We start from the raw sequence: 22,605 nt of genomic DNA, 5'->3' as shown, positions 1-22,605 counted from the left end.
TACCGTTTGAATGTCTTCAAGACCTTCTGATAACCGTCTTTCTGATATCAGCTTGCTTTCTTTACATAGGAAAATCTCTAGCAAATCTGCACTTTCTTTTTAAAGCAATGGTAGGTAAAATTTACTGAGCAGTGCTGTGGATCAAGGGCTATGTTCTTTGGGGATCTTGGCCAAAAATTTGACAAGTAGGATTAACAGTTGGAATGGGTCAGGAGCATTGCCTTTGTTTATACTCATTCCTTCCACCTCTGAGACTTTTCTCAACAAGTTTTCTCTCTCATTCTCTTTCCTCCCTCCCTCGTTTCCCCTGTGCTTCGCTTATTTTCAGTCCCTTGCCCTTTATTGATATCTTCCTTAATAGTACAAGTGTATTTTCAGTCCTCTTATCCTAGGAGTTGTTCAGTTCTCTTCATCCAGCCCTCTACTGCTTCATCTTTCTTTGTTCCACATATATATTTATGCACATATGTATAGATGTGTGTGTATATATATATATATATACACACACATACATTTATATAGAGAACATATATACATATGTGCATATGTATATAATTATATGTGTGAGTAAAAGTCTGCACGCTTTCTGAATTTACTTCCTTGTAATTTGTAAAGTTCTCAGTGCCTTGCAACCTGCCATCACTAATCCCATCTCTTCCACAGTGACTCTTTAAAGGCATACAGTCACTTATTCATTCAACAGGCATTATTTTGGGGCATCTCCTCTGTGCCAGGAATAGTTCAAAGCTCTAGGAATGCAGTGGTGAGTAATCCAGACACTATTCACTCTCCCTGCTTCAAGAGACCTTACTGTCTCCGAGCTTACAGGAGGAGAAACATATTAGTCAACTAAGCACACAGGTGTGTAATTGGCCAGTTGCCAAATGCTATGACAAAAGCACAGACGATTAGTAATCAGTACAGGAAGACGCAATCCAGTGCATGGGTTCAGGGAAGTGACCAAAATCTGAAGGTTGAGTATACATTTATCAGACATAAGGAACAGGTTTTATAAAGGCCCCAAGACAAGAAGAGCATAAAAGCAATTAAAAGAAGGCTTGTGACACTGGAGAAGAGCAAAGGGTAGAATTCACGAGGCCTTATGTAGTTAGAGGGGCGGGGTCCTGATGGGAGGGTATGGCTAAGGCTTAGGATGTGGTCTTCGTCCTTCAGGCAGTGGGATGCTAGGGAAAGGGGTCTAAGCCTGGGTTGGGCAGGAGGGAGTAAGGCAGGGTTAGTGATCAGATTTCTATTTCCTTAGCTTACTCCCCATGTTTCTCAAAAGAGTCTTCATTTCCAAAGCTTTCGTTCATGTGTACCTCCCTGCAGGCTTTCCTCTTTCAGTTATTATTGCACGCTGTTTAAGAAAATCTCTGCTCTGTGACAAGATATAAAGAAATTTTTTTTGATCGTCTCTTTGCAAAAAGTGATCAGATTACACTTCACACCCAACAGAGTGGCCAGGATTTCATGAAGGAAATCAGACATAGCACCTCTTTTAAAGCTTCTTAGGAAAGTTCTTGGAATTTTTAACCCTTCAGTGTAGTTCCTCAAATTGAAATATAGTGCTATGTGTTCCCTAATTAGCTGTCCAGGCCATTGCTCTCAAACCCTTGTATTTGAAATGTATCTTGATAGATTAAAAAAATCACATGAGCAACTAACATTCATGGAAAGCTCTACCCAGGATCATAAACAGGTCCCTATGCACCACCTCCAATTCCCCTACAACTTTCTCACCCAAGAAAATATAACCAGGATGCAAGCAAAAGTGAATCACAAGCTATGAAAAATACACACACACATATATACATAAAACATAAAATCCGTATCTTGTGTATTTTTAATACATAAACTTGTCCTAATAATCACATTTTCGGCACACACCTAAAAATCTTACAAACAATGGGGTAATATTTAGAGATTGAGTTAAGATCCTCCAACTCTAGTCTCATGTCCTCAGCATCTTTCCTGTCCGCTCTACTGTATCACCCAGAATTGGGAGGCATTTATTGACGGTTTACACATACCATGCTATGCTGACGCTGGAGTTGCAAACCTTCTAAGAAGTTTACCATCCATTTGGATAGATACTAAACTCATGTATCAAAGCTGTGAACCATAAAAGATAAAAGGCATCCTAAGTATTAAATGCATGGTATGGATAGTAAAGAATATAGGGATTCAGAGAAAAGAAGAATAATTCTGGGTAGACAAGATGGGCAGTAAAGATTCATGAATCAGACTAATGACAGGTCAACTCTTCCTCATTCTTCTTTCTCAGTTCAAGTGGCACCTTTTCTAAGAGGCTTTTCTGAAGCACTCTCTCATGGGAACACTCCCTAGAGCCATTGCTTTTATGGTATCACCACTTCTGAATACTTCTCAAAAATCTGAACTTATCACATTTACCTATTTCATCATCTACTGTCTGTGCCACTCACTAGACTGTTCTTTCCATGAAGGAGGGGACTTTTTTTTTTGAATTTTATTTTATTTATTTTTTTATACAGCAGGTTCCTATTAGTTATCTATTTTATACATATTAGTACATACATGTCAACCCCAATCTCCCAATTCATCCCACCACCACCCTGCCCCCCCCTTTCCCCCCTTGGTGTCCATACGTTTGTTCTCTACATCTGTGCCTCAATTTCTGCCCTGAAAACTGGTTCATCTGTACCATTTTTCTAAGTTCCACATATATGCGTTAATATACGATATTTGTTTTTCTCTTTCTGACTTACTTCACTCTGTATGACACTCTCTAGATCCATCCACGTCTCCACAAATGACCCAATTTCGTTCCTTTTTGTGGCTGAGTAGTATTCCATTGTATATATGGACCACATCTCCTTTATCCATTCGTCTGTCGATGGGCATGTAGGTTGCTTTCATGACCTGGCTATTGTAAATAGTGCTGCAGTGAACATTGGGGTGCATGTGTCTTTTTGAATTATAGCTTTCCCTGGATATATGCGCAGTAGTGGGATGGCTGGGTCATATGGTAGTTCTATTTTTCGTTTTTTAAGGAACCTCCATACTGTTCTCCATAGTGGCTGTATCAATTTACATTCCCACCAACAGTGCAAGAGGGTTCCCTTTCCCCCACACCCTCTCCAGCATTTGTTCTTTGTAGATTTTCTGGTGATGCCCATTCTAACTGGTGTGAGGTGACACCTCGCTGTAGTTTTGATTTGCATTTCTCTAATAATTAGTTGAGCTGGTGTGAGGTGACACCTTGCTGTAGTTTTGATTTGCATTTCTCTAATAATTAGTTGAGCAGCTTTTCATGTGCTTCCTGGCCATCTGTCTGTCTTCTTTGGAGAAATGTCTGTTTACATTTACAAATGTCTTCTGCCCATTTTTGGGTTGGGTTGTTTGTTTTTTTAATATTGAGCTGCATGAGCTGTTTATATATTTTGGAGATTAATCCTTTGTCTGTTGATTTGTTTGCAAATATTTTCTCCCATTCTGAGGGCTGTCTTTTCGTCTTGTTTATGGTTTCCTTCTGTGCAAAAGCTTTGAAGTTTCATTAGGTCCCATTTTTTTATTTTTATTTCCATTACTCTAGGAGGTGGATCAAAAAAGACCTTGCTGTGATTTATGTCAAAGAGTGTTCTTCCTATGTTTTCCTCTAAGAGTTTTAAGTGTCCAGTCTTAAATTTAGGTCTCTACTCCATTTTGAGTTTATTTTTGTGTATGGTGTTAGGAAGTGTTCTAATTTCATTCTTTTACATGTAGCTGTCCAGTTTTCTCAGCACCACTTATTGAAGAGACTGTCTTTTCTCCACTGTATATCCTTGTCTCCTTTGTCATAGATTAGTTGACCATAGGTGCGTGGGTTTATCTCTGGGCTTTCTATCTTGTTCCATTGATCTATATTTCTTTTTTTGTGCCAGTACCATATTGTCTTGATCACTGTAGCTTTGTAGTATGGTCTGAAGTCAGGGAGTCTGATTCCATCAGCTCCATTTTTTTCCCTCAAGACTGCTTTAGCTATTCAGGGTCTTTTGTGTCTCCATACAAATTTTAAGATTTTTTGTTCTAGTTCTGTAAAAAATGCCATTGGCAATTTGATAGGGATTGCATTGAATCTGTAGAGTGCTTTGGGTACTATAGTCATTTTCACAATGTTGATTCTTCCAATCCAAGAACATGGTATATCACTCCATCTGTTGGTATCATCTTTTTTTTGCGGTACGCGGGCCTCTCACTGTTGTGGCCTCTCCCATTGGGGAGCACAGGCTGGCTCCGGACGCACAGGCTCTGCAGCCGTGGCTCATGGGCCCAGCCGCTCTGCGCCATGTGGGATTTTCCCAGACCGGGGCATGAACATGCATCCCCTGCATCGGCAGGTGGACTCTCAACCACTGCGCCACCAGGGAAGCCCTGTTGGTATCATCTTTAATTTCTTTCATCAGTGTCTTACAGTCTTCTGCATACAGGTCTTTTGTCTCCTTAGGTAGGTTTATTCCTAGGTATTTTATTCTTTTTGTTGCAATGGTAAATGGGAATGTTCGCTTAATTTCTCTTTTAGATTTTTCATCATTAGTGTATAGGAATGCAAGACATTTCTGTGCATTAATTTTGTATCCTGCAACTTTACCAAATTCATTGATTAGCTCTAGTAGTTTTCGTGGCAACTTCAGGATTCTCTGTATATAGTATCATGTCATCTGCAAACAGTGACAGTTTTACTTCTTCTTTTCCAATTTGTATTCCTTGTATTTCCTTTTCTTCTCTGATTGCTGTGGCTAAGACTTCCAAAACTACGTTGAATAATAGTGGTGAGAGTGGACATCCTTGTCTTGTTCCTAATCTTAGAGGAAATGCTTTCAGTTTTTCACCATTGAGAATGATGTTTGCTGTGGGTTTGTCATATATGGCCTTTATTATATTGAGGTAGTTTCCCTCTATGCCCACTTTCTGGAGAGTTTCTATCATAAATGGTGTTGAATTTTGTCAAAAGCTTTTTCTGCACCTATTGAGATGATCATATGGTTTTTATTCTTCAGTTTGTTCATATGGTGTATCACATTGATTGATTTGCATATATTGAAGAATCCTTGCATCCCTGGGATAAATCCCACTTGATCATGGTGTATGATCCTTTTAATGTGTTGTTGGATTCTGTTTGCTAGTATTTGGTGAGGATTTTTGCATCTATATTCATCAGTGATATTGGTCTGTAATTTTCTTTTTTTTGTAGTATCTTTGTCTGGTTTTGGTATCAGGGTGATGGTGGCCTCATCGAATGAGATTGGGAGTGTTCCTTCCTCTGCAATTTTTTGGAAGAGCTTGAGAAGGATGGGTGTTAGCTCTTCTCTAAATGTTTGATAGAATTCACCTGTGAAGCCATCTGGTCCTGGACTTTTGTTTGTTGGAAGATCTTTAATCGCAGTTTCAATTTCATTACTTGTGATTGGTCTGTTCATATTTTCTATTTCTTCCTGGTTCAGTCTTGGAAGGTTATACCTTTCTAAGAATTTGTCCATTTCTTCCAGGTTGTCCATTTTATTGGCATAGAGTTGCTTACAGTAGTCTCTTAGGATGCTTTGTATTTCTGTGGTGTCTGTTGTAACTTCTCCTTTTTCATGTCTAATTTTATTGATTTGAGTCCTCTCTCTCTTTTCTTTATGAGTCTGGCTACTGGTTTATCAATTTTGTTTATCTTCTCAAAGAACCAGCTTTTAGTTTTATTGATCTTTACTATTGTTTTCTATGTTTCCATTTATTTCAGCTCTGATCTTTATGATTTCTTTCCTCCTGCTAACTTTGGGTTTTGTTTGTTCTTCTTTCTGTAGTTCCTTTAGGTGTAAGGGTAGATTGTCTATTTGAGATTTTTCTTGTTTCTTGAGGTAGGATGTATAGCTATAAACTTCCCTCTTAGAACTGCTTTTGCTGCATCTCATAGGTTTTGGATCATTGTGTTTTCATTGTCATTTGTATATAGGTATTTTTTGACTTCCTCTTTGATTTCTTCAGTGATCTCTTGGTTATTTAGTAATGTATTGTTTAGCCTCCAAGTGTTTGTGGTTTTTTACGTTTTTTCCCCCCTGTAATTGACTTCTAATCTCATAGCGTTGTGGTCAGAAAAGATGTTTGATATGATTCCGGTTTTCTTAAATTTACTGAGGCTTGATTTGTGACCCAAGATGTGAACTATCCTGGAGAATGTTCTGTGCGCACTTGAGAAGACCATGTAATCTGCTCTTTTTGGATGGAATGTCCTATAAATATCAATTATATCTATCTGGTTTATTGTATCATTTAAAGCTTGTGTTTCCTTATTAATTTTCTCTTTGGATGATCTGTCCATTGGTGTAAGTGAGGTGTTAAAGTCCCCCACTATTATTGTGTTACCTTCGATTTCCTCTTTTATAGCTGTTAGCAGTTGCCTTATGTATTGAGGTGCTCCTGTGTTGGGTGTATATATATTTATAATTGTTATATCTTCTTCTTGGATTGATCCTTTGATCATTATGTAGTGTCCTTCCTTGTCTCTTGTAACATTCTTTATTTTAAAGTCTATTTTATCTGACATGAGTATTGCTACTCCAGCTCTCTTTTGATTTCCATTTGCATGGAATATCTTTTTCCATCCCCTCACTTTCAGTTTGTATGTGTCCCTAGGTCTGAAATGGGTCTGTTGTAGACAGCATATATATGGGTCTTGTTTTTGTATCCATTCAGCAAGCTTGTGTCTTTTGGTTGGAGCATTTAATCCATTCACGTTTAAGGTAGTTAATCGATATGTATGTTCCTATGACCATTTTCTTAATTGTTTTGGGTTTGTTTTTGTAAATCCTTTTCTTCTCTTGTGTTTCCCACTTAGAGAAGTTCCTTTAGCCTTTATTGTACAGCTGGTTTGGTCATGCTAAATTCTCTTAGCTTTTGCTTGTGTGTAAAGCTTTTGATTTCTCCATCAAGTCTGAATGAGATTCTTGCCGGGCAGAGTAATCTTGGTTGTAGGTTCTTCCCTTTCATCACTGTAAGTATATCATGCCACTCCCTTCTGGCTTGTAGAGTTTCTGCTGAGAAATCAGCTGTTAACCTTACGGGAGTTCCCTTGTATGTTATTTGTCATTTTTCCCTTGCTGCTTTCAATAATTTTTCTTTGTTCTTAATTTTTGCCAGTTTGCTTACTGTGTGTCTTGGCGTGTTTCTCCTTGAGTTTATCCTGTATGGGGCTCTCTGTGCTTCCTGGACTTGGGTGGCTATTTCTTTTCCCACGTTAGGGAAGTTTTCGACTATAATCTCTTCAAATATTTTCTCGGGTCCTTTCTCTCTCTCTCTTCTCCATCTGGGACCCCTATAATGCGAATGTTGTTGCATTTAATGTTGCCCCAGAGGTCTCTTAGGCTGTCTTCATTTCTTTTCATTCTTTTTTCTTTAGTCTGTTCTTCAGCAGTGAATTCCACCATTCTGTCTTCCAGGTCACTTATCTGTTCTCCTGCCTCAGTTATTCTGCTATTGATTCCTTCTAGTGTAGTTTTCATTTCAGTTACTGAATTGTTCATCTCTGTTTGTTTGTTCTTTAATTCTTCTAGACCTTTGTTTAACATTTCTTGCATTTTCTCGATCTTTGCCTCCATTCATTTTCTGAGGTCCTGGATCATCTTCACTATCATTATTCTGAATTCTTTTTCTGGAAGGTTGCCTATCTCCACTTCATTTAGTTGTTTTTCTGGTGTTTTATCTTGTTCCTTCATCTGGTACATAGCCCTCTGCCTTTTCATCTTGTCTATGTTTCTGTGAATTTGGTTTTTGTTCCACAGGCTGCAGGATTGTAGTTCTTCTTAGGTGGGGACTTCCTGACTTGCTCACACTGTGATCTCAGAGACTCTCATAGTGTCTAGCTCATGTAAAGTTCATTTCTGTTTCCTTAGTTAATTAGTTAGACCAAAAGCTTTAAGTACTTTAAGCGTATGCTTAGAAACTCAGATGTGTTCATTTACGTTGCCCACATTTTTGCAGTAGTTCATGGGTGACCATGCAGATGTTCTTTTGCAAAATATGGATTTATACTAGGTTAGATCTGACTCTCTGAAGTTCATAATGAAACACCAGGGAGTTTCTCATTTCTCACAAACTGTTTCAGATTTATGGAAAATAGTGTCATGTCTACTTCTTATTTTCTCCAAATTGATAAGGCTAACCCATGAGTAATCTACCTCACCACATATTTTTGGAAAATGTTTCACACTTAATTGATAAAGGCATCCCCAAAACCATATGTAATATTAAGTAATGCTGTTAAGTAAAACTGTGTAAAAATATCAAGAAATGTTCGAATTGGTAGAGCTTCTATTTTAGTCTGCTGTGTGCATGTGTGTATAAATTTTCTTCTAATTTTCTTTAGACCCAAGGAGGCTAAGGGCTGGTTTATGTTGCCTTAAATATAGTAGCTTAAGACAATACTTCTGTTAACAAAAACTCTATTTATTTTGAAAAAAAGCGACTAGTATACATTTATTTGTCTCATTTGTATATTTAGAATTTCTTTTTTAAAAGATGGAGGACTCAAAATTGCCAATGTGACTAAAGCTGATGCTGGAATTTATACGTGCATAGCAGAAAACCAGTTTGGGAAAGCAAATGGCACAACACACTTGGTGGTTACAGGTAGGTGCATTTCTGAGACATTGCTTTACAGGGAGATACACTGTGTGGTGTGTTATTAAGATCAAAGATAAAAATGTTTTTCACAATATGCAGTGCACTACGAAGGTCGACCTTACGTTTGCACTTGTGTTTTCTCTAACAAGTGAAAGTCAAGGGAACAATCCTTAATATTTCTTTGTATACCACGGTGTGTACCAGGGACACGTGAGTTACCATGCTGTCAAAATGGGCAGTAGAATTATAAGTAGCATATGTGGCTGGTCTGCTTTTATTTCGTGCTATTCTAGTATGTCAAATCTTTTGGGTACGCTTTTTCCTTTTCCATTAGCTTTGATATTTTCTGGAGATGTTTGAGTCCATGGAATAACCCTTGCTATCAAAAAGAGTCACTTAGAATTGGGGATGTGTTTGTTCATTTATTCATTGAAGAAAAGCATTGAGTATCTACCATGTGCCAGGTGCTTGGGTTATTCAGTAACAAACTGACAAAGAATGCTGCCCACATGAAGCTTACCTTCTACCAAAGGTAGAAAGAAAATAAGTGGTAGGAATATAAGGCAAGGAAATTCTTAGAAGGAAAGAAATTGCAAACGATTGTAAAATACAGAGGAGTGTTTGGGAGAAGTAAGCCTGGAGCATGAACCCAAGTGATCAGAGAAGGAGAGATGTGAACAAAGATTTCGTGGAGATGGAGTTCAGTAGATTTCTTGGGGACAATCATGTAGAGGTTTTGTAGACTTTGTTAGGACGTCAGCTTTTAGTTGGCATGAAAAGTCGAGGTTAGTGCACAGTTTTGAGCAGAGGAATGAAATGATCGGAAATATATTTTTAAAGGGTTGCTCTAGCTGCTCTGTTGAGAACAGACTGTGAGGAGTCAAGGGTCGAAGTGGGAGGAACGTCAGGAGACATTGCAGTAATCCAGGTGGGAGTGATAATGACCCAGATGAGGGTGGCAGCGGAGCAGTTGATGGGAAGGGATTCGATTCTGCATGTATTCTGCATGTAGAGTCAGTAGGCGTTGCTGGCAAACTGACTGTGAGGTCTGAGAGAAAGAAAGAGAAGGATGCCTGCAGAGTGTTTGGTGAACAACAGGAAGAATAACAGTCAAAACAACTGAGATGGGAAAGGCTTGAGGTTGCACAGGTTTGGGTAGGAGGAAGATTGTTGTTGTAGAAAACATAATCAATGCCTCTTTTGAAGACTTTTGCTACAACGTGGAGCAAAGAAATGGGGAGCAGCGCTGGAAAAGTGGAGTCAAGGGAAGCTTAATTCCCAACTATGGAAGGACTATGGTGATGATAGAAAGGACATTTGCATTTGGGAAAAAACAAATTAGTTAACATTTTAACTTAGTATCCTACCTATTCTAAACATTTTTGTAGTCTTTCAAAAGTTTGAGTCTATTTAAATTTTGGTAGTAATACATTTTCCAGTCATTGAAAATACAGTGGTTTCTCTTTCTACTGGTATATTTCATGAAGCAATAAAGCTAAAATGAAATTGATTTTGTAGTAGTATTATAACCCTTGTTTACAGGTGACTTCAATTTTTAAACTTCAATATCCCATAAATTTAGATACCCTAATTCATTTAACAAGAATTTGTGTATCCAATGAAATATGTTATGGGTCTGCATCAAAATGTCTCTTTCCATCTTGAAGACTTCATGATACAGAGGTGTATATATGTATATAGACACATATGTATGTCTACACACACATACATACTATGTTAGATTAACAGTCTGCCTGTTGAAAATTGCTTTCATCAAAATAAAAACGCTGAAGTTTTACTTAAAACTTTATTATTTCCCCAATAGAACCAACAAGAATAACTTTGGCACCATCCAACATGGATGTCTCAGTGGGCGAAAGTGTCATTTTGCCCTGCCAGGTGCAACACGACCCCCTATTAGACATCATGTTTACCTGGTATTTCAATGGGGCCCTCACAGATTTTAAGAAAGATGGATCTCACTTTGAAAAAGTCGGTGGGGTAAGTTGTGACACTTTCCTCATGCTTTTTACATCTGTCTCTGACATATTGTCCCTAAAGGAACATCGGGCACATACCTGTTACTCCAGTAATGTCTGTTCTGTGAGTGAATCGGGGGTTGCAATTCTGTAATGATCTAATTTTATTATAGTAATTACCAGAAAGTGAGCATATTTACTTCAACCCGTAAACTATAATTTTAATTAAAATCGATGTTTGCTGTGTTTATATTAATTGTTATTTTGCACGGTACTTTTGTCATTAGTATTCCACAGAAGGGAAAGTGTTCTTATACAACTGTTTATTTTCAACGTGATATATTATGAAGTTGAACGAAGTCACATTTGCTAAATGCCTTCCATGTATCAGGCCGGGTGCTTCATCCCAGTTAATCCTTGCAATGACACTGGATGTCAGTGGTAAGCATTGCCCTTTTACAGGTGCATAAACTAAGGATTTGTAAAGATATTAATTTGTCCAGGGCCACTGAGCTAGCTAGTTGTGGAACTTAGATCCAAGCCTAGATCTGTGAGTCCCCAAAACACAAATACTTTCTCTTGTTTCATTCTGTCTCCTCGTTTGCGATGGTTCTATGCGAGGAAGAATTACAGATTTCAAGGGAAAACAGACACCTTGAGGAGAACTGTTAAGAAGGAACGCAGTGTTGTGAACCGCACAGACTAACAGCAGGCCTCGCACCTGGCCACATGTCTGTAAATCCATCGTCACAAGGCCAGTTTCCCTTGCAGTCCTGTTTTCTTTGACACAGGGTTTAGCTTCGTTCATTTTGGCTAAGACGTCAGTGGTACATCATAGTAGAGTCTGGGTTTTCTCCTTATGGACAAAGCGATATGATGGTCAATTCAGCTATATTTATTTTAAAATATTTCTTGGGAATTCTCTGGTTGTCCAGTGGTTGGGACTTGGCACTTTCACTGCCATGGCCCGGGTTCAATCCCTGGTCGGGGAACTAAGATCCTGCAAGCCACATGGCCAGGTCAAAAAAAATTTAAAAAAAAACCACCACCAATATTTCTTCTTCAATGTATATATGTATATACATGGGGCCTATTAATGTGTTAGGATTGTGTGCAACTTGAAAGGATGGTGTGAGGACTTGAATTATGTTTCCTCAAAAGAAAAGTTCAAATCCTAAGGCCTAGTTGTGATAGGATTGTGGTAGAGGCTAATAATAATAGGATTATTAGCCTCTGCCCCTGGATCCTGGCACAGACCTCCTAAAACCGTTGGAATTTCCTGCGTGATGAAATATTTTTTTGTCCTAATGAAGTGACGCTGTGGGCTCCTGGATAGTTTCAGGATGGTCACCAGAAAGACCAAGCCATGATTAGAAACTTGGAACCTTCAGCACTCCCCCTGGATCATAAATTCAGTGCCCAGCCCCTCCATGCTTCAGGAAGGAGGGAGGGGCTGAGCACTGAATTTATGATCGATCAGGCCTATGTGATGAAGCTTCCATAAAAATCCCGAAAGTAAAGTACTTTTCATCACAGAGAGCTTCTGCGTTGGTGAACATATCTACACGCGAGGTGGGTGACACACTCCACCTCCACTGGGATAGAAGCTCTTGTACTTGGAACCCTTCTGGATCTCACCCTATCTGTCTCTTCATCTGGCTGTTTAATATGTATCCTTTATGATACGTAAAGTATCATAAAGTAAATAAATGTTACCCTGAGTTCTGTGAGCCATTCTAGCAAATTACTGAACCCAAGGAGAGTGCCATGGGAACTTCAGTTTATAAGTGGTTGGTCGGAAGTACAAGTGACAATCTGAGACTTGCAGTTGGTGTCTGAAGAGGGGCCAGTCTCAGGGGGCTGAGCCCTTAACTTATGGATCTGATGCTAACTCCAGGCAGATAGTATCAGAATTGAATTGACTTTTGGGACCCCCCCCACCTGGTGTTGGAGAATTGCTTGGTGTGGAAAACACACACATCTGGTGTCAGAAATGTGACGTGTTCCGAGTGTGCGTATAGTATTGACTGTAAAGGAGATACAGAAGAGTGTCCTTTACACTAGTACCTCAGAATGTGACCTTATTTGGAAAGAGTTGTTGCAGATATATGTAGTGAAGTTATGATGATGTCATACTGGAATAGGATGGGCCCTAATCCAGTATGACTGTTGTCCTTGTAATAGGAGGGAAATTTAGGCACAGACAAACACACAGAGGGGAGAATATAGACACAAGGAAGATGGCCCTGTGAAGATGGAGTCACAGAATGCCTGGGGCTGCCAGAACCTAGAAGAGGCAGGGAAGAAGGGTCTTACCCTAGAAATTTGGGAGAGAGATCTTGATTTCAGATTTGTGGACTCCAGAACTCTAAGAGGATAAAGTTCTGTCTTTTGAAGCCACCCAGTTTGTGTTACTTTGTTACAGCAGCCCTAGTGACCCACTACAGCTGGTCTTTAAAAAAATTAAATTAAATTAAAAGCGATATTTAGATACCTAGCCACAATTAAGTACAATTTCAATGCTGTTTCTATGTTCTATTATCTGGCTTACTCCATTTTCGAAATTCTAGTTTTCCAAATTGTTCTGACTGATTCAAGGCTTTCAAGAACTTAACCAATTGCTGCAAACCATTGACATTTCTTTTACTATTGCTTTAAATGCTTTATTTTTTACTTTTATTTTCTATTTATTTATTTATTTTACATCTTTATTGGAGTATAATTGCTTTACAATGGTGTGTTAGTTTCTGCTTTATAACAAAGTGAATCAGTTATACACATACATATGTCCCCATATCTCTTCCCTCTTGCGTCTCCCTCCCTCCCACCCTCCCTATCCCACCCCTCTAGGTGGTCACAAAGCACTGAGCTGATCTCCCTGTGCTATGCGGCTGCTTCCCACTAGCTATCTGTTTCACGTTTGGTAGTGTATATATGTCCGTGCCACTCTCTCGCTTTGTCACAGCTTACCCTTCCCCCTCCCCGTGTCCTCAAGTCCATTCTCTAAGTCTGTGTGTTTATTCCTGTCTTACCCCTAGGTTCTTCATGACATTTTTTTTTTATTTCTTAAATTCCATATATATGTGTTAGCATACGGTATTTGTCTTTCTCTTTCTGACTTACTTCACTCTGTAGGACAGACTCTAGGTCTATCCACCTCATTACAAATGGCTCAATTTCGTTTCTTTTTATGGCTGAGTAATATTCCATTGTATATATGTACCACATCTTATTTATCCATTCATCCGATGATGGACACTTAGGTTGTTTCCATCTCCGGGCTATTGTAAATAGAGCTGCAATGAACATTTTGGTACATGAGTCTTTTTGAATTATGGTTTTCTCAGAGTATATGCCCAGTAGTGGAACTGCTGCTTTAAATGCTTTTTTTTTTAAGTCACTGATTTCTTCTGTCACAACAGGAAAAGGCATATGCCAGTATCCTCAGCCAACTCTTTACTCCATACTTAGGGTTTATCATTTGCCTTTCCTTGGAGACGAGTCAAGGGAAAAAAGAAAAGGCTAGAATGTTACCTTCACTGCTGTAACCCAGCTCTTGCCCTAACTTTAATTCATAAAGAATTTGATTTGAAACATTAATTGCCTTTGCTGTATAATGTAGATAGCACCATGATTTATCTCCTCAATCGTGAACTGTTGATAATATTGTATCCAATACAATGTCCTTCGTCTGCACTAATGCTAAAGAAATACACATTTAAAGACTAAAAACCCAAAGTACTTTGATTTGATTTTTTTAAATTTATTTATTTTTATTTATTTTGGGCTGTGTCAGGTCTTAGTTGCGGCACGCAGGATCTTTCGTTGATGTGCCCGGGCTTCTTTCTACTTGTGGCGTGCCGGTTTTCTCTTCTCTAGTTGTGGCGCGTGGGTTCCAGAGCTTGTGGGCTCTGTAGTTTGCAGCACGCAGGCTCTCTAGTTGAGGCTCGCGAGCTCAGTAGTTGTGGTGCATGGGCTTAGTTGCCCCGCGGCATGTGGGATCTTAGTTTCCTGACCAGGGATGGAACCCGAGTCCCCTGCATTGTAGGGTAGATTCTTTACCACTGGACCACCAGGGAAGTCCCAGCAGTTTGATTTTAATATGCATCAAACATCCTCAAACAAACATTTCACTGACACTGAGCTAGATGGCTGCTTTCTCTAAGAGGGTCTTGGAATTAAATATATTCAAGGTAATACTTTAACTTAGCTGCTCCTGTGCTACTGATAGGTTCTACGTAAGGTATTGAGTCAGTCATCTCTCTACAGGAATCAAGTATCTGAAACATGAAACTGCATGAATTAACCCTATCACTTGCCAGTTCTGGTCTTTTTCTAACATGTTTGTTCATGGCCTATGAATTTTTTTATTGACTTGTGCCATTAGTAACTTAGTATTCTCCCATCAGTATAAAATGTAAGCCATACAAGATGACATTACCCTTAAGCACAGGCAATTAAGTAAATTGCTGTCCTACTGCATGAGGAGGGAATCATACAACAGCTCTTGTCCTCTGTGTATTCATTGCAGCATTCACGTTAATACCTAGGAAGTCTGCTTGTCTTTTATCCCAGTGTGTTCATAGATATATCCCCTGTTTTCAAAAGCAACAAAATGTGAGGGAGAGAGAAGCCGGTAACTGGGAAGGTTGCTTAGAAAGCTGGATAGTGTAGGAGCCATGTTTTAAAAAGAGGGTGGGTAGTTTAGAAAATGGAAAATCTAACTGACAGCTTTCAACTGTTTCAGCCACTTGTCATTGAGACGACTCTGGGTATTCAATATTCATTCATTCATTGTAAACAAACAAACAAAAAAACCCACACCTTTTGGGGAAAATCCAAAAGCTCCAATTTAGATCAGATCTGTTGTGTAGACTTGCGTGTCATGCCAAAGGAGTGTGATGACAGTGTTGGAGGAGGGGAAATTGTCACATCCAGGGACTCGCTCAAGTCCTTGGGACAGACCTCCAAGTGAGGGTCCTTGGCTTCAAACAGGAAGGAATTCAAGAGTGAGCCAAAGTAAAGTGAAAGCAAATTTATTTAGAGGGACACATTCCATAGGCAGAATGCGGTCCTGCTTAGAAAGTGAGAGTGGCCCCAGGGCCTGGGGTTGGTCTTTTTTTGTGGGTTGAGTAATATCACATGCTAAAGAGTAGGAGGAATATTCTTGCTATTCCAGGAAAGGGTGAGGATCTCCAGGAATTGGGCCACTTTTAGTATTAAAATGAAGGTATAATGAGCTAAAGGTCGAGGACCAGACTGTTCTCCATGCCACCTTGGTTTCAGCCGGTTCCAGCCAGTTTTTATCACATCCTAAGGGCTGCACCCCTTCTTCATTTATCTAGTGGCTGTATCCTGTCCCTTTCCCTCCTGTCTCAACAGCAGTTATAGGTTTCTGCACTGCCAGAATGTATAGCATTCAGAAGAGCTTATTAAGCCAAGCGTCCAAAGCAAACTGACACATCACAGAGGAGAAATATGGGTCAGACACAGGCTTTGTTCCATGGGACAAATCAGCGCTGTATAAATAAGTCAGCAGTAAAAGGCATCCACTTAAGTCCATTGTTTGCCAAGCAAATCTTGGTTATAGGCAGAGTGTGGTGTAATTAGAGAAGCAGGGGATTTGGGTTCAGATACAGGTGTGGTCTAGATTCTGTTGCTTACTAGATGATGTCCTTGCATGAGTAACTTAACTTTCTGTTCCCCATTTTCTGGTTTCTTTTCACATCAGTTTTTAGTATTTGCCATGTTCCCTCCCACCACAAGATTTTGCACACACTGGTCCCTCTTCCAGGAACATTGTGCTCTCTCCTTTTGGGCTATATCTCGATATCTCCATATGTAGTTGTGCATATATAGGTAAGAATCTATGTAGTTATGTGTATATAAATTTCATATATGCACAGTAATAGGAAGAGACACAGTCCCGACAATATGTCTACAGTAGCATTCTATCACAGCCATGTTTAACCAACAGAATTCCACTCCATGCAAAAACAAAAAAAAGAGAGAGAGAGAAAAAAAAGAGATTGCATCATTCACCCAGTTCCCAGTATAACATCTTTCTTTCTCAGCTTTTAAATATATCGAAGCTTCCACTGACAGGAAAAAGGAGATAATAGCCCCCAAATTCAAGGGAAATGAAAGAACATTTTTGGCTGGTACCTGAGGATTTAGGGGCCTGGAAATGTAAGTATGCTTTTAAGAGCATTCAAGAATAATTTGGCTTGCCTTGATAAGCTAACCTTTGGACTTAGACATATTACATTATGGAGACTGACTGTAGCTGGGAACTGTTGAACCTGAACACCCCAGAAGTTCCCTGTATATTGTAAGGATGTTTAAATAGCTATGCTTTGATAAACTTGATGTGCGGCAGATACTTTGGAAATGAGGAATGTATAGAGCCAAGCTCACTATAGAGCTAAAAGCTCTTCGCTATAGAGCTTTTATGGGATTGGATCTATGATGAATTAGAATGTGTGTGGATAAAAGTCATTGGAAGCAGTAAGAGGTTTAGCAGTGACAGCCCATCTGCGACTCACTGAACTGGCTGCTTTCGGTGTGCTTTATCTCCCACAGGCCGCAATCTCAGTCTAGTGCTTGAGAGCTTGAGACCTGATGTATTTCCCAGCTCTCAGTGGCAGAAAAGAGTATCTTTGAAAGAAATCCTTTGTGTATAGTCATACAATATGGTCACCTTGACTTGATTTATTTCATAGAATTACTTGGGTGTGAGAACTGAAAGTTTGACAATAGCAGTTATTTTACAACACAAAATTCTGTAAGAGGTTTTGTGTGCATTGTAAATACAGAACTGAGGTAAAGCACTCATTCAAACACTACCTGTGGTGACACACTGCGTTTGTAAACATCTCCCACTTAGAGTGTCTTATAAATTTTATATCTTGTCCAAATGCAAAATATAAACTGACTTGGAAGGATCCTTTAGAGAATACATCCAGTAATGAGTCCATAAAAGTTGGGAATTAGACCAGGGGAATTAATATTATTCATCTTGAGCATATATCCCTGAAGCCCAGCCCCTCCCACAAAGCTATTTGGGGATGAAAAAACAAAGATTCTCCCATGCCTATTGGAAACGGGGAAATGCACAAAAGAGTTGAAGTTGAGTTTATTTCACTAACTCATTGTTTGCTCAGCCAGGCATCCTAGAGTCTCAGTTCCTACCTAGGGTATGATTAGTATCCCAGGGCTGCGTTTATTACGTACAATGTTAAGATGAATGGTCCAATCCACCCCTAGTGGAAACCCTGTAAGATTTAAATTTATAAGAAGATGAGCAGAAGTCAAACCAAGTAACATGTAACTTGAATTAAAACCCATAAAGACAGCGGAGTTAAAACAAAAACCAAGGCTGTACATGAAAAGATGTGCAAATATTTATCAGTCAAATTCAACAAAAAGAAATATGGTAACAATTACTAATTTAAAAAATAATAAGAATTCAAGGCAAGCCTTAAGAGTAAAAATGGTAAGTTTATTTTGGAAAAAGTTTGCTCTGCCATGCAGGGGTAATAATCATAAATCATAATATTCCAGTTAATGTACCATTAAAATATATCAAGTCAAAAACAAAGAGAAAATGAGAAACTAAATTGTCATGTAGTCTGCTGAGAGCTCCTCTTTCAACCATCAACAGATCAATTTGCCAAAAATCAGAAACACAATTTAATACTATTTTGTAATGGAAGTAACAGATACACATAAAAAATTGATCCTAAAAATAGAAAATACACATTCCTTTTCATCTTTTTCATACCCTTGTAAATTTTAGGAAAGAAAGTAACAAAACAACTATATATTAAGGAGATGGAAGAATAAATGGATGGATGGAGCAATGTCCAAAAGCAATAGATGAGCTCTGGAAAATATTAATGAAGAATAAAGGTTAAAGCAGCTAAAATTAGAAATGAGAAAGAGAATGTAATGGGTGAGAAAGAATTAAAAATAAACAGAATATTCCATGTTCAAGTCATATGTATGAAAACCCAATTAAGTAGAAAATTTGGGGGAGAATATAAGTGATCAAAATTAATAAGAATTTAAAAAGGTAAGTAGATTCATAGTCATGAAAAATTGTAAATTAGTAACACCCCCCCCATTTCCCCCACAGGAAAAGATTCTAAGGCTAGAATTTTACTGGTAATTTAAGATTTTAAGAAGTAGATAAATTGTTATATAGACTATTTGACAATATAAAAAGTTTTAAATCTTTTCAATTTATTTTGTAAGGTTAGCATATTCCTGAGAACAAAACCTGGCAAGATAACAAATAATTAGTAAATATGAATCGATTTCATGAATATAGTATGAAAACCTAAATAAAATTTTAGCAAAAAACAAGTGAACATCATACTGAAAGAGTCAGCTTTCATAAGCACTAGATGATGATCTAGGAAATGTGCATGCTTCATATCAATAGACATAATAAAATAGACCACTGTATTCTCAATGGGCATTTATAAGACATTCAATAAAATTAATGACCAGTTGTAGGAACAGAAAAATACTTCTTCCACATCTCAAAAATGTCTTTAAAGGAAATATCAGGAATACTTTTATTTAAATCAACAATAAGACAGAATGCACACAGGTACCATTACTTTAAAACCATTTGGAGGTGTTTGGGCCAATTCAGTAAGGGATGAACAAGAATAAAAGGTCTAACTTTAGAAATAAGGAAACAAAATTACCATTATTTTTACAAAATGATATCAGGGCTACTCAAAACCCAATAGTATCAACTCTAAAATTTTAAAAAAATAATCAGAGTTCAGTCAACTACTGGAATACAAGATAAATTCACAAAAAGTAATAGCTTACTTATGTATCAACAGTAACCAATAAGCAGTATAACAGACAAAAAGGTCCCTCAAAAGATGTATAAAATGCATGTTAATAATTTGCACAAGTACACAAGGCCTAAATAAAGACAACTCCAGTTTTCTCTTAGGGTGGATGGATGGATGGTTGGATGGATTGGATGTGGAGTGAGACAGGGAAAGAATCATGAAAAAAAAAATCAGTGCTCCTAGATGAAATAAAGCAGTTATTATATTGTAAGGCTTTTCATTTGTCTTCGATTTTTTCCCATGCTTCTAAAGTGACTAGCAATCAGGCACCACTTTAGACAATTCTGAGAGTATTTAGGTAAAGAAAAGAATAGTTAACAGTATTTTGAAAGAAGAGTAATGACACCTTGTCAGTAATTCCCAGGACGTTTTCTGGGGGGTATTTGTTCAGGTATGAATTGCTGGATAGGACTAGAAATTATACATATAGTTGCATCATTAAAACATCGGAGCTCAAACTTCCATCTCTTGTAAAACCTATTTCATTCTCCTATGAACTGTTGTTAATCTGTCTTTGCCTCAGTTTCTTCATCTGTAAAACTGGCATGATAATAGTCATTTATTCTGAGGTATGTGTATAAAATACTTCAGAACAACCCATGTTAGCTGTTGCTGCGGTTGTTCTTGCTGTTGCTGTTACTGCTACTAGCACTGCCTGTAGGATTGCTTCTAAAGTGTTCTCTGGGAAAGCTGCGGCAATTTACATTCCCATCAGCAGAGCAGGAGGTGCCTGTTGCCCCACATTCTTTTCCACACATGATTTTTTCCCTTTATTTATTAAATAAAAAATTTCCCAAACAGATGGTTGAGAAGTGATATCTCATTATCAACAGTTTCTCATTTCTCAGATTAATAGTAAGATGGAGAATCTCTCCATTTTGCTTATTAGTAATTTGGATACTTAAGAAAGATTCAGAATTATGACTGGCTCCTCCAAATCAAGAAAATTGGGGGCTTAATACTGACTCATGAAATGCATCGTTACTTCTGCAGAAAACAAAAAATTACCTAATTTCTAGCTAGAGAAATTCACAATAGCCCAGCTGCCTGGGTTATTGTGTAGAAGAGTGTTCAAAAAATTATTTTAAATCTAGCAATAGAGAATGACTTCCGAAAGTTACAAAAACAAAACATACACTGCTTCAAGACAACCATCAACCAGATAAGACTTGTTTTATTTTTGCTAGAAACACAGTAATGATATTGACATTTGCATGTAATAGATTTTCATCTCATGTATATTTTGTGTCCATTGGACAGTGTTCTCCTTAGGTCACAGCAGGAAATCCTTCACTTACACGCAAATTCACAGTGTGTACTGGCCATTTCCTGTCCCTCTTCCATACCTTGCAGATTTGTATCCTCTACTCACTTCTTCCGTTAGAAGTCAAGCCTTTTGCTTTACAGATTTATAGTAGGTCCTTATGTAGTCAAGCTATTAATTATATCTTAGTGTGATTCACTGGAAATATCTTCCTTTGGTTTGTCACTTTTATGTTAACTTTGTCTATTATTTTATCACTCATAGAGTAAAAGTTTTCATTTTCATGTAGTCAAAAAATCTGTATTCTTCTTTTCCTAATAGCTTTCATAACTTTTCTTGGGTTGAATGGGATATTCAAGCTGTAGGAATTTGAAGGGAAATATGAAGATTTTAGAACTAGTGTTCCAGGAGGGTTACATAGGAAACTTCGGGGAAGTTAGATAGGCTAGTGATACTAGGAGAGAAACTTTGGGAGAGAGTTTAAAGAAGATTTCAGGGAGATTTTGTTGTGAATTTCATATTTTCCCCTACAAACCTTCCATAAAATGACATCACTCCAATTCTTAGGAATTGACTTTTTTTTCTCAGGGGTGGGGTTGTCAGTTCTTCACTGTTGAGCTTAGGACATACTGGGATTCCACCACTGGACCCACCCTACTGTTAGCCAGTTGAAAACTATAAGCTACCATCAAAGAGACAGTAATGTGTATGTTTGTGTACCTGTAAATATGTTTGTGTATATACCAGCACATGAAAATCGAAACACCATTATGTACAGATACTTTAAAAAAAAATCTCTAAAGAAAGTTCTAAGAAAGTCAGAAACAATTCATTCGATATTATGATTACTTAAGATCCTCCAAATTGTGATTAACAGATATTTACCTGCATCTGTGATTTGCAGAGTTAAAATATCTCATCTCTGGAGGCAGAGGAAAGAACTAGCAGTTTATAATTTTGGTTTGGTTTTGTTTGGCAAAGGGGGTGGGGCTAAGGCTCATGAATACATTCTGAAAAAGAGGACTTGTCAAAAATAGGCGTAAATTGGGCTTCCCTGGTGGCGCAGTGGTTGAGAGTCCGCCTGCCGATGCAGGGGACACGGGTTCGTGCCCTGGTCCGGGAACATCCTACATGCCGCGGAGCGGCTGGGCCCGTGAGCCATGGCCGCTGGGCCTGTGCGTCCGGAGCCTGTGCTCTGCAACGGGAGAGGCCACAGCAGTGAGAGGCCCGCGTACCGCAGGGGGAAGAAAAAAAAAAGGCTTAAATCTAATAAATCCAATAAATGAACAGATCAGTCAAACTGAATGAGGAGGTAAATGGTGTCTTCTAATCATAGCATTATCTTTTATTCAGGATGGCTTATTTATTTAACACCTTTATTGAAAAATAATTCATATAATTGAACTAAAGTATACAATTAAATAGCTTTTACTATATTCAAAGAGATGTGCCTCCATCACCATCATCAATTTCAGAATATTTTAATTACTTCAGAAAGAGACCTCACACCCATTATCCATAATTCCCCCAACTCCTCCACCTTCAAACAGTCCCAGCCCCAGGGAACCGCAAAGCTACTTTCTGCTCTGGTATGTGCCTATTCTGGACATTTCATATAATGGAATCATGAAGGATGTGGTCCTTTGTGACTTGTAAATTTTTTATTTATTTTTTACTTGTTATTAATAAGTATTTTATTAACTTATTTTTATTAATGAATTTTATTTTTAGAGCAGTTTTAAGCTCACAGCAAAAGTGAACGGCAAGTACAAAGAGTTGTTCCCATACAACCCCTGTCCTCACACGTGCACAACCTACTCCACTATCAATATCCTGCATCACAGCGGTCCATTTGTTACAATCC

At 38.2% G+C, this 22,605-nt stretch overlaps 1 protein-coding gene across 2 annotated transcripts in view; it reads left to right on the top strand.

Moving 5' to 3' along the window:
• Positions 1–22,605, top strand: part of CNTN3 (contactin 3) — a 217,451-nt gene that overhangs the window by 143,979 nt on the left and 50,867 nt on the right. For both annotated transcript variants that reach the window (XM_029244094.1, XM_029244095.1), the window contains exons 10-11: positions 8,501–8,628; positions 10,448–10,623. In XM_029244094.1, coding sequence (XP_029099927.1) covers positions 8,501–8,628; positions 10,448–10,623 — 304 coding nt within the window. The remainder of the gene's footprint in view (positions 1–8,500; positions 8,629–10,447; positions 10,624–22,605) is intronic.

This window comes from Monodon monoceros, unplaced genomic scaffold (assembly GCF_005190385.1).
Source record: "Monodon monoceros isolate NGI ecotype Baffin Bay Population unplaced genomic scaffold, NGI_Narwhal_1 Super_Scaffold_3, whole genome shotgun sequence".
Taxonomy (NCBI): Eukaryota; Metazoa; Chordata; class Mammalia; order Artiodactyla; family Monodontidae; genus Monodon; species Monodon monoceros.
This window is presented reverse-complemented; position numbering and strand designations above follow the sequence as displayed.